General features: G+C 38.7%; 1 protein-coding gene across 8 annotated transcripts in view; it reads left to right on the forward strand.

Annotated features, from left to right (window-relative positions):
- The window catches only part of SHANK2 (SH3 and multiple ankyrin repeat domains 2), a 353,665-nt gene that overhangs the window by 192,145 nt on the left and 148,576 nt on the right, over positions 1-12,944 (forward strand). For all 8 annotated transcript variants that reach the window (XM_055722497.1, XM_055722500.1, XM_055722502.1 and 5 more), the window contains one exon: positions 2,668-2,743. In XM_055722497.1, the coding sequence (XP_055578472.1) occupies positions 2,668-2,743 (76 nt within the window). The remainder of the gene's footprint in view (positions 1-2,667; positions 2,744-12,944) is intronic.

Genomic DNA, 12,944 nt, shown 5'->3' on the forward strand with positions numbered 1-12,944 from the left:
GTTATGAGGTGCAGTTACACCATGGGCTACATGAAAGCCAAATCTCTTTGAGCAGCTGTCATGTAGCCTTGGGTAACATTACTGCTCACTGCACTCAGGGCTCTCGTTCCATGAAAGGCAGCACGTCGTTCTCCAGCCCTGCAGCTAACGCGCTGGCTGGCTGAGCTTTGGTTGTGTCTGGGTGTGTTCTAGGTGAGTCCTGCAGCAAGTTGTGTCCTTTTTGGGTGTTCCAGAAGGGCAGGGGGGTAAGGGCAATAGGAGCTGGAACCTGGGGTAAAGGTAAGGTCTCTTTGGCAGAAAATGTAAGTTGTAGGGGAGTGACAAAGGGACAAACTAAGCCTATACAAAACTGTCAAGTAGGATTCATTTTATAATTTCTCCCTCTTTGAACATCCTGTAGGAAGGAGGCTGCCCAATCTCCACAAATTCTGTATAAATGTAAATATTTCTTTTTTTCTTAGTACTGTTTTTCTTGTATCTTGCAAATTGGTGCCCCGCTATGAAGAAATAACTTGCTTACATTTTTAGCCAGCTGCAACCTGCGCATATATTTTCAGCTGTAATTCCTCTGTATTATGTATGTATCTGTATTTATGTCTCCAGCTGGGGGCATGATCCAGTGATGCATCAGCTGTACTGGGTAAAGCAAGGAAAGATGCACTTTGTCAACCCTTCTTTGCAAAGTCTGCCTCCCAGTACTTCTGCAGTGTCCTCCTTGGCCATGTCTAAAGCCCGTCATCCTGCACTGATGTGGTTTTTTCTCTCTACAGACCAGAACTTGGTCATCTGACAGCACTACCTCTCACAGTAATTTTTAACATCCTTAAAAGTCGTGACATAGAGATGGTCCACCTTGAGGGCTGTGTCTAGCTTGGAGAACTAATAAAATCTGGTTGGATGGTGTCAGGCTGCCCTTCAATAACAAATTCCTCAGCCATGCACATGAGATTTCATAGGCACAAGCTAAACCAGAAACTTTTCAATTTGATTTTTGGTATCTGTTACCCTAACTTAATGTGGTAGCATTTGAGGACCAAGCTATATTTAGGCAAGATTTTTTCCTGTCTCAAAAACTAGTTTCTTCATAAGTATCTTCCCTTGAATGAAGAAACCATGTAGAAAGGGGCTGCACTAAAGATACTCGCCTGAGGAAAAATGAATACGCTGAAATATTGTGGTAAAGGCTGAGTAAGACTTGGAAAATTGATAGGTTTGAACAATTGCTACGATACATAAAACTACCAAAGAAGGTTTCTTTTTTTTTTTTTTTTGTTAAAGATTTACTTCATTTGAATGCCTTTTTGGAAGTAAGTTTCTGTGTGTTTTCCTGTCATTCTGAAGAAGAGTGTGACAATGAATTCTTACCTCCTCTACAATCCTTTTGTCCTTCCCTAGAAGTGTAATTTTTTTATATAGATATACATACACATACATAAAGTGAAAGCCTTTTAGCTTATGCTCTTTGCTGTGCAAACCGAAGCCACCAAATTCTGGAGTAGCTTCTGCATCTTTACCATGTGCTTGATTTATTGGTGCTCCTGTAGGTACCCATTGAAACCAATAAAGAAGAGCATCTTTCCAATCCTAGAGGAAGAGAGTTTAGCCATGTTGTTCTACAGATACAGTTCTGAACTAAGTGCTTTAACTGTTATACCCATATTAAACCAGTGTTCATCTTGGTGAATTGTAGAAATACTTGTGAACATAATGTTCATAGCCCTAGAGATCGAGTTCATGCTGCAGCCACTAGATGTGGGAGCTGCTTCAGTGGGATGGATGGGTTTTTTCTTAAGAAAAGGCATAAATACAAAATGTTAATGTATTTCAGGTTTTAAATGGCTTTTTAGCAGATACATTGCTTTATCTTAATCCTTTGTTCTTCATGTTTCATAGCACTATTTCCTGTGAGATCTGATTGATGGCGGTGAATGTGGACAGCTACTTTTCCCCCTACCCCATTTTCCATATGTCTCATAAAATCATAGAAATAGCTCTAGTTCTGTATTCATATGTCCGTGAGTTTAAACAAAAAACACTGGTTTGTGTTCTTTTGGCTGTTTTCCCAACCTTGCTGGAACTTGTTACTGTTTTTTCTTCTTTCTTTCTTGTATTTTGCCTCTTAGTCCAAGCTATAAAGAACCAAAGACTGGACTTGAAAGGTTTTGCTACTGAGAATGTGGGTGGAACTTTAAAACTTGTGAATTATATGATACGTGGTCTGCAAGAAGTTACCCTTATTCACTTGATGTGTATGTGATATGATAAAAGAATGTCTCAATTCCAAAGTAAAATATTTTTTTTTCAAAATGCTTTGAAACTATGTTAACTCACTGTAAGGGAACATAAGGAAATGCTATTTCACTGTGGGTGTGACTGAGCACTAGAAGAGGCTACTCAGGGAGGTTGTGGAGTTCCCCCCCCTAAAGATACTCGAAAGCCATCTGGGCATGGTCGTGGGCAACCAGCTGTAGGTGGCCCTGCCTGAACAGCGGGGTTGGACAAGGTCACCTCCAGAGGCCCCTTCCAATCTCAGCCATTCTGTGGTTCTATGTAGTACCATAAGTTTTCTTTTCTTGACATATAGCAGAAAACCCATTTTGAAATTGCAAACAGCACTTGATTAAGAAATAAAGGAGTATTATTAAAAGTTCTCTTTTCTTTGTACAGAAACTCGAACAGATAGAACAAAGAAACTCTTCAGACACTACACAGTTGGATCCTATGACAGCTTTGATGCTTCAAGGTAAGAATTTTTCTTTTTGGTTGCAATCTCTTTACAAACCCTTTCTGGGTTTTATTTAATTGTCAATTTTGTGGAGGCTTTTGGGGAGAAGAGGGAAGCAGATTACTAAACAGAGCTTCTCAAGATATCATTCTACATCTAAATCGTTTTTTATCACAGCTTACTTTTGTTCATATGGGATGAGTCTACAAAAATAGTGAGTAATGAAGTGTAATGAGTATCACTATTTTGTTTTCATGAGTGGTGAAAGAGATCAGCATTTCACGGAAGCAGTATATTCCAGCTGCTTCTACAGTCAAGGACCACTTAAGTTGTTGGATACTTCACAAGATCAGGCGTTTTATATCTGTTCACAGAGTCATACTTGCTGACAAGAAAACCAAAATAAAATTCTGTAATTTGTTGTTCTGAACCGTATCTTTAGATCCTAAGTAGAAAATAGGCTGTTAGAAATGAGGAATTTAGAAATTATATTATTTATTTGCAGTTTCTGCTGAGTATTCGTGATTTTTAAGTAAGTTCTTGCCCCACGTGCGTATACATCAGACGTACAGCCAACTTCTGGTAGAAAGGATGATTTCTAGAGCATAGAACCTGTCAGCTGTTGGTGTCTTCTTGAGAAAATTGTGGTGGCAACCTGGACTTAACCTTTTCTCCTGACTGTCTAATTACAGCTTGGGGTTGGTTTTTTTTTTTGTTGTTGTTTTCAAGAAAAACACCTTTTTTGTAGAATTCTGAAATGTGTAAAGTAATGATGGCAGACTTCCATGTAGCACACTATGAAAAAAAAGAAAGAAAGAAAATACGCTAACTGTTGGTTTTGTTATGTGATCTTAATCCTTGTTCTGAGGGTCCTGCATAGTTTTTATGTCAGTTAAACAGTTTGGGGAAGGAGGATGGAGTTCAAGTCAGCTGAAGCAGTTTGGATGCCCAAGATGTCCTGCGTTCCTGACAGCTGGTGTGCGGAGCACTGAAAGGCAGGGGGCCTGCCGCTTGTCTGCTGCATACAGCCTATAAATATTGGGAAAAAAAAGTAAATCTGTGGTCTCTTGAGTTGTGATTTAGAGGAGTGGCGCAATGTTGCATGAAGAGGGACGGTTTGATGACATGGTGGGAGGAAGCACAGGCTTGTGGGTCGGATACAATCATCCCGCCTCAGTGGCTTGAATCTTCCTGTTACTGTATCTGGTGTGCTATGGGGCATCGGCTCTTGCTGCTGTGATTTAGAAATAGAAGAACCCCATTTGAGCATCTTGCATATTCTCCTGCCATGATCAGCCAAGTTACCAGAGCTTTGCACTGTTGGACAATGATGTGATTGACTGGACAGCTGAATAATGATAAAGTTGTCAAGAGAAGCTGTTAGTCTGGAAACACATACCTGTTCTGCAGGGTAAACTCACTGGTTACCGGTTACATTTCCAGTGAGCAGAGTTGCCTGTTGCAAGACTCTGTGAGTGATCATTATTCTGTAAAATTCATAGCTTTGTCTCTGTGTTTCAGCATTAATGGATGGGTTGTTTCTGTACAGCTAGAAGCTATGGCCACAGCACGTTGCCTAAGAGATACCAGATAGTCCCACTTGGAAACGTACTGCTACTTTTTAACAAGAGATTTTTTCATTAGAAAATGTCAGTTCTGTGAAGCTTTCTTCATTTTTTAGTTTTTATTTATTTTTATTATTTGGGGCTGGGGGGGGGGGGTGGGAGGAGGTAGCTACTGATTCTATAGCGTTTGGATTTTTTGTTGTCCTTTTCCCAAGAAAATTCAGGTCCATTCTTGGGAGTGAACAATGCCATCTGCCTTTCTGAAACAGGCAGTACCCTGTTGTTTAGAAAGGTTGTTTTGAAAGCAGGATGGCTCAGACCAAGGGCATGAACCTGGTCTCAGTGGTGCTTAAGTATGTATTTTAACCAGTGAGCTGTTGGGGACGAACAGATTATGCTCTCTACTTTTGGGAAGTCACAGAAAGTGTGAATGAGTTTTGGGGGGAAGTGGGGGAGGTTGCTGTTTGTTTGTTTGTTTTTTTTTTCCTTCTAAGGTATTGGGCTTGTATAGTGCAACAGCAAAGCTCTCAAAAAATTTTACATTATCTCATTCAGGACTACAGCTGAGCAGGAGACTTTATCAGATGAAATGATAATTTTTGTACAGTCTTATTATTGAGAAATTAGGTATAAAGTGTGTCTGCAATTGTTCCTGATCCAGGCATCGATATCTGAGCAGTAAGAGGAAAATCAACAGAGTTCTGGTAGCTTCTGAGTAAAGCGAAGTTTTGAAGAAAACTGAAGGTTAGTTTCCACAGAGAATCTGAAACCCAGTGGACCCGTTTTGAAGAGTAATCATGGAAGTGGAGAGGGAAGGGTAGGAGAGGATAGAATTAAGGGGAAATTCCAAGAAATACAGTGCAAAGATAGACTTGCTTAACATACTTTTAAGTAGCAAAAATTTTAGAGTTTTTATAAAATAACACTTGGAAAACTAAAAAAAAAAAAAAAAAAAAAAGGTTTTGGTGTCCAAGTTTCCAGACCTAATTAGTTGCTGGAAAACAAAAAAACTTGTTTCTCTGAGGTGCATATAATAATTTATTGTAATGATTTATTTACAGAACATATGCCATGATGAAAGGTAAACTTCCTTTTTCATCCTTTATAAACATAAACATGATACTTTTTTCCTAAACAAAATAGTTTGAGGACTTGCTGTCCTAAAACCCTAATAGCACACAAAGTTGTGTTTCAGATATATGACTGAGGCTACAAATCAGCTTTTTGCACATCTAAATGGTAATTTTACTGGTGCTTATGTATTGCTGCTAGAGAAAAAGAATTTGCATTTAAGAATCTGGCTAGGAGATTAGTATGTCTTGTTAGTACGTACAGGTTTAATTCCTAGCATGGACTTCTTCAGGGAGGGGAATTGTTAAAAAAGGCAAACACAATGTCAGACTAACAGCAATTCTTGATATTTCCAAATGTATACTGCTTTGATTACTTTCTCTTGTATCATTTCCTATCAAAGTAGGGGAAGAATATAGTAAAACAGATTAATAAACATTTGTCAGAAGCAATTGTGCCTATGTACTAATAGCTTTGAAACCAAAATATTAACAAAGCTGATCCAGTTCCTTTCTGGTGATGATGTGGGGGAGTGAAGGGAAGTGTCTGCTCCCTACTCTTTTTCCTTCCCCCTTCCAAAGGGCCAAAACTGCTGAGTAGAAACATTCTGTTCAGAAATCTGTATTAATGGGCTTACTCACATGCAGGAAAATACATTGTACTTGGCATTTTTCAGCTTTAGGAAAATGTGCAGCTTGAGTAATGGAGGTTCATTAAATCCTATTTCAGTTTTGCATAAGAGATCAGTTATCCATATGTTAATACTTCAGGAAGATGGGTAGTATACTTACTAATATGTAGAAAGGCCTGCTTGCAAGTACAAATAGACATTAAATATCATAGAAATATAATATTTGAGTCTACCAGGTCTAATGTATTTTCTGCTTTAAATGCTGATGGGATACATTAATTCTGTTATGCAAAGATGATGTTGTCTCTTGCAGCTGTCATGCACTGCTACTGCTGACATTCCTTTAGATGAATTCCTTTACTATTTTATTAAAACCTTTTAAGAACTAATTACTTTCACTCAGTTTCCTCTAATATGATGCAGATGAACAAATGTTGAAGGGAAGGACAGACTTTGTGCAATGGCATACATGTGAGAGAGGGTGAAGTTTCTTACGCTAACAGGAGCTCCTGTGGGATGAAGAGGAGTAAATACATGTCCCTGGGCATTTGTCCTGGGCTGCAGCTGTGGAGGCTGAGGTGGCATGTAGATGGGCAGAGTTCCCCAGGCAGCATCCGTATGTCAGAATCCAGAAGACGCCATGGCCTGAGGCTGTCCTTTCTTGACGTGCCATAGAGCCACATAGAGGAGCAGAAAGCAGGCACGGAAAAATCGTAGAATCATAGAATTTTTTTCTATGGATGGGGCATCTACCACCTCTCTGCGCAACCTGCTCCAGTGTTTCACCACCCTCATCGTAATACGTTTCTTCCTTATATCTGGTCTGAAGCTACCCTCTTTTAGTTTAAAACCATTACCCCTTGTCCTGAAGAGCAGATATGCCATCAAAGTTGCGAGGGGATAATGTAAGACTGCTTTGACCACCTCTGGATTTTTGTGTATTCCCTTTATTGTGGTCAGCAGTGGTCAAGGCAACCATGGGACATGGTTTTTGAGAGCTGGGGTGGGGAAGGATCCCGTTGAGTTTGTTAGGAAAAAAAGTTTGTTTGGGTCTGTCTTGTCTAGGCTGGCTGGGCAGTATTGTGACCAGCAAAGCAAACACTTCCAAGTCTAGTTAGGCCTTAAATCAATTATTTCATCAATGTCAAATTCCAGTTTAATAAAAGGAATTATTGCTAAGGTGTACAATGGATGTTGGAATTCTTTCTTTTTTAAAAAATTAAAAACATGGTAAACCTTTAAAAATGGTACATTTTTATCTGCTTTCTAACAGAAGTGAGGGAATTCATTAATACTCTCAAGACAGGATAGTGAACTGTTCAGTCATGAAAATCAGAAGACAAAATTAAGTTATCAAATTAAAATATGTGAAGTTATTTAGTTGTTTAATTTCAGATGTAAAATGTTAGCACCTTTTAAAATTTGATGTGGCTGATGATAAACTGATAACTTAGTTTTCATACTCTGGAGACAAAAATAACATGAGCAATTTAGGTACTACGGAATTATAGAATTGATTTGGTGGAAACCATGATCCAGTTGCCTTCATGGATTTGGAAACTTTAGAACATAACAGTGGAAACTTTTACTAGTGCGATAATTGCATCATCTCCCTCCCACCTCCAATAGAATAGTGAAATAGCAAAAGTCAATAGCATAATTGAGTGCCAACTTCAATGCAGTTATGAAGTACACAATATAAATGTAAGATTTCCTGCCTATTCTGTCTTCCCTTTCTTCACAGTACAATTGACTTTCACTTTTCTTTTTGTTTTTTTTGCTAGCCACTGCTAATCAGTGCATGGGAGATGTTTTCCTGGTGACTTTTCTTGCCATCCTGTGGCTACAGCAGTATTAAGAAGTTCATGGGAGAGTATGTAATAATGAATAACCTTTTTCAAAGGATTGTTGCCACAAAGTTAATGATGAGACCAAATTGATTTGCCTTCTGGTTTTAGTTCTGTTTTTCTGGATGATGAAAAAGAGGAAAATTGGGTTATGTAGTCTGGGGAGGTATGTGTAAGAAAGCTTCATTAAAACCTTAATTCATTAACTTCCTACTTGGAGTCAGGTGGCAGCATCCATGTCTCATGAGTGTAGAAGCAGACAGAAGCAACTCCTCAAAAGCGGATTTATGTGCAAACACCTAAGAAAAATGAGAGATTCTTCTCAGCTGTTTTTTGCAGCGATTCTCTGTTGTTGTTGTCATCTGCACTGTCGGATAGAGCAGTCTAAGCTTTAATCCTAGACAGCTCAGAGGACTCTTTGGCACAGCTGAAGCTGTCTACCCCTGTAATTCAGCATGCCGTGTAGTGCTTTTTATTTTTTTTTCTTTTTTTTATCTTTTAACCCACAGAACAGAAGCTGTTGAATACCTCAGTCTTGGTCCCACAGTTGTGATGTAAATGGTGCTGTCTTAATAGTTTAAGCATTAGGTGTGTTACACAGTAATTAACTTTCTTTGGTGGAAGCTCTCAATTTGATGCAGAAATACTTTCATCTGGTTTGCTGTCTGGTTTTGTGTGGCTGTTTTACATAAACAGATTGTCTTCCTTCTGGAAAAATGCAGTTATTCATCTCTTTATATATATATTTAAAATGAATGGAAACCTTGTGTAGAATTCTGGTCATTGCAAGCCATGAGTTACGTCATGCTAGGTTGGATGGGGCTTGGAGCAGCCTGGTCTGGTGGAAGGTGCCCCAGCCCCTGGCGGTGGGGATGGACTAGATGATCCTTAAGGTCCCTCCCAACCCAACCCATTCTGTGATTCCATGGTTCTGTGTAGTGCTGGACAGGCAGCTAAGGGACCTGTTCCTGGTAATGCTTAGCAGTGGCCCTGTTTCCACGTTTCAGGGAATCTGGCATGTGCGCTTGCAGAGTGCCGCTTGCTTGTGCGCAGGTGTCAGCAGCAATCTTCAAAATCCTGGCAAACGGTTCTTTACAAAAACTGAAGGAATGTGTAAGGGCTGTTGTTATGTGTTGGGTTTTATATCCCACTTGCCGCATTTTCAGGTTGGCTCTCCCTAGGCCTGCGGAACAGTGAGGGAAACACTGAGAGAAGTATCATTACATGGAGAATAGGTCTTTCTGCATTGACATAACTGACTTTTTTGGGGTTTCTGTTGGATGGCACCAATTCCGCTGTACTAATGTTTTCTGTGAAGTTTGTACTGCTCGGTTGATCTCTTGCAGGAACTGGAGTAAGGGTATTAAAATGGATGCTGTTCATTCTTAACAATAAATTCATGATTTCTGTGACTTTATTTAGGGATGGATACATTGATAACAGTTGAAGGTGATTTTACAGTTCTTCATAGCTGCAGGTATAGATTTTAAACGTAATTCTTTGTCTCCTTTGATAGAAAGAATAAAGCCAGTAGTATTTTAACTTTTTTGCATACATACATATCTCAGGTTTTGTCCAGGAGGTGGTAGGAAAAATATCTAAGTATGCTTAGAGTTGTAATGCAATAGGTGTATAGGTATAACCACATGATACAGTGATGTGGTTACATCTGAATGCTCATTGAGATCTTAATGATTTAAGATCTCTGCATATGTGATACTCTTGGTTCCTTTGTGCATAGAGAACAGTCAGCACTGACCAAATTGTAGAAAACAGTGTGAAATATTTTGTGTGTGTGTGTATTGTTTCTAAAGATATTTTGTTGGTCTTGACTAGTGCCAGTCCTGAATTAATTCCTGTACTGTGAGTATAATAGTCTGATAGCGCTGAACTGCTCTTAATGTGCAAGGCAGAAAGATGAAGGTAGCTCATTTATAATACCTGGTGCCTCATTAACTTGAAGAATATAATTTAATACAATTTGGAAAATTACCTATATATTTAAGCAGTAATTAAGGCATTGTAGATTTTGTGGAACAGGTGGAGATGTAAAATGTGATATTTTTCATTTAAAGTTATTTAAATTCTAACGAAAATGATCTTACTTGCTAATGAACAACTTCACACTTTGCCTCCCCTGCTGTTGTGTGCTGCCACAACTGAGCTTTTTACGTTGGTGACTACAGGAAATATTTAAAGTAATTGCTAACATAGGAGGTTAAAAGGGTGTATGTATCTGAACTGTAGTATCTTTCTGTTGAAACATGTAGCATAGTTGCATGAAGATGCAATATTAAAGTTTATTAAAATTACACTAAGATGCAAAATTATACAGTGGGTGATAGGAGTTTCCATGAATTTGTAACTACATTTAAAAGTTGTTTGCTGCCTTCATAGTGAAGTTAGCTTAAAGCACCTCACTAAGAACCTGCTTTTAGCAATTAATGGTTTTGAAACTAATGGCTAAAATTTATCAGACATTTTCTGGGCTAGAAGTTTACTTAAATTTTTAGCGGTAAAGTATTAGCAAAGGAAGACCCACATTTTCCAAGGCCAAAGCTGGAAAAAAAAATATAGCATTTCCCAAATTTAAAATTAAAATACTCTTTCGGAGAAGCTTCAAGGATCTACCTCTAGTGCTAGTGAAAACCTAACTGCGTAACTATGGGTACAGAAGATCCTGATTGCAAGGGCCATGGTTTGGTAGATGTGCCATTACCTGCACAGCTACTGAGACTCTCAAGCTCAGCAGTATTTTCTCTGTAACTCCTCTGACCCAATACTGGAGGACAGGATGGATTTAAATGTCAGAACTGAAAGCAGCAGCCTGTGTCCTGTGCATGGGGAGGAATAAAGTTTTCTAAATTAGAATAGAGAAAATTAAAAAAATATATAGGAAAAAGGAGCAGAAATGACAGAAGGCGAGGACTTTGAGAAAAAGTTTTGACGGTGTGATACCAGGTTAGTTAGAAACAGGAGCCACACAATTAGACACAAGGATAGGAGAGAAGAAAGCAGGAGACTAAACTGTTTGTTTTTCAGGGAAAAGAGGAATGATTAAGTTTCTAACAATTACTGGTTTATAGTCCTGTCTCCTAGCCTCCACGATGATGACTTAGCTTCCTCTATGTGGCCTTTAATTCCCTGCCCCACTACACCTTTGGCTGCCTTCCTCTCACCTAATCACTAGATGAGCAAAAGCTGACATATGGTGCCTCTGATTTTAAGTGATGCATTTTTAAGTTTTGGCAGACCAAAAGGAACAAATAACTGTTGAGCTCGTGCTGTGGGCTTTCCTCCAGTGGGAGCAATGATTTAAACCAGAGCAATGATTTAAACCACTTTTTTTTTTTTTTTTTTCTTTTCTCCTTTTTCCAGCCAGATTTTCATAAATATGTTGCATTTACAGAATTTGATCTACAAGGCAAATTGTAAGGGTGACTGGCAGGCAGCATAGGTCTTTTTTTCCTCTTAAAAGAAGAAACTATTGACAGATCAGAAAGTAAAGCTGGTCACTTCCATTGTGCAAAACATAAGGTTGGTGGGAGGAGGATGTCTTGTTTTGTCTTGGGACAGAACAGATGCGCTGGAATTGTACTTCTTTATAAATTGAGTGGGGTCAAACCCTACAAAGAGGGACCTGCTAAAGAGCAAGCAATCGCTGGTGGCAGGTCTTCACCTGGAATAAAGAAGATCTGGGCTTGAGTCCCATGTGTGTTAGACTGCTTTGACTTGAACCCATACCTTGTATTGCTGATGAATGCCAAGAACCTGGCAGACAGAGCAATTCTTTATCCAAGTCTTTTGAAACTATTATTCTTTTGCTGAGCCAAGAGACAGATGCTAGCTCCGTCCTCAGAGGTTTTGGCGTGCAGGTGGGGATGCTTGATTTTGAATGATTGGCAGATATACCAATTGAATAGCTGGTGATATTGCTGGGGGTGCCTGCTCTCTGTGACGTAAAATTTCATCCCATGTTCTAGAGAAATAATGGCTAATGAAGGCTTAATTTAAACTAAAATATATCAACAAAAGATTTGTTTTAATAGATTTAAAGATTTGCCTTAAAGCATTGTACTACAACTGATTTCACAGCAGAATTGTGAACGGCAGAGTAGTGGATGTCAGGTTAAATATGTGCACTAGGAAATAATGGTAGCTGCATAGTTAGAGAAAAGACTGTTGCCTGTGTGTCATCTCATTTCTCTATTTTTTAAATAAAACAAAAGCAGCATGTTGGACACAGATAACAGGTCTCAGAATTAAGACTTTGATGCTACAATTGAAAACTAGTGCTGGTATTGAGTAGATTGTGTGCTCTATTAAACTAGCATCTGCAAAGACTGACAGTGTAGCACTGTCAGGTTTAACAGTTGTAGCTATAGCAGAGGTGGTTTAATACCTCTGCTGTAAACTCTTCAAATGTCATAAATTCTGAAATACACTTAAAATTAAACTCTACACATCTGAAGTTAGTTACTCAATTGAGTTGAATTTTTACCCCATCTCCAGTACTTAGAAAATAAAAGCTCCATGTTTCCAGAGAGCACACAGCAGTGCAATCAGCAAGCTATAGCTGAACATCAAAGGAATGGGGGCAATAAGGAGAGGTTCCAGTTCAACATTCACTTAATTAAGAAGAATAACAGCCAGTTTAAATAAAGCAGAGCTCTTTCTCTTCATCAGCTGGTGTCTGTAAAGTCAGTGATTTTTCACTGCTACTAAAGCTGTGTGCTAAACGGGCCATACTTTGACAAAATTGCTGAAAATGATGGTACTGTTAGACAAGAATGTCTTAAAATGGACATTTCCCAAGCTGTTTTGCAGAAAAGTAAATAAAATTTGGGGTAGGCTTAAAATAACTTCAGGGCTTTAGTGTAATTAGAGAAATGGAGAGAGGGGAGAATATATTTCAGAAAAAAGGTAGAGTTGCCACCTCCTTTTTTATGTTAATGAGATTGCAAAATAATATGATGAGTTGGGCTTTTTAAAGGGTTATGTGAAAGTTAAACTCCAGTTGAAATCCCCACTTAATGCCTTTTCAGTAAAATCCTAGAAAATCAATGTTTCTCACTCTATATTGTGTTTTTAAAGCTCTTGAAGAG

Source organism: Falco cherrug, chromosome 10 (genome assembly GCF_023634085.1).
Source record: "Falco cherrug isolate bFalChe1 chromosome 10, bFalChe1.pri, whole genome shotgun sequence".
Taxonomy (NCBI): Eukaryota; Metazoa; Chordata; class Aves; order Falconiformes; family Falconidae; genus Falco; species Falco cherrug.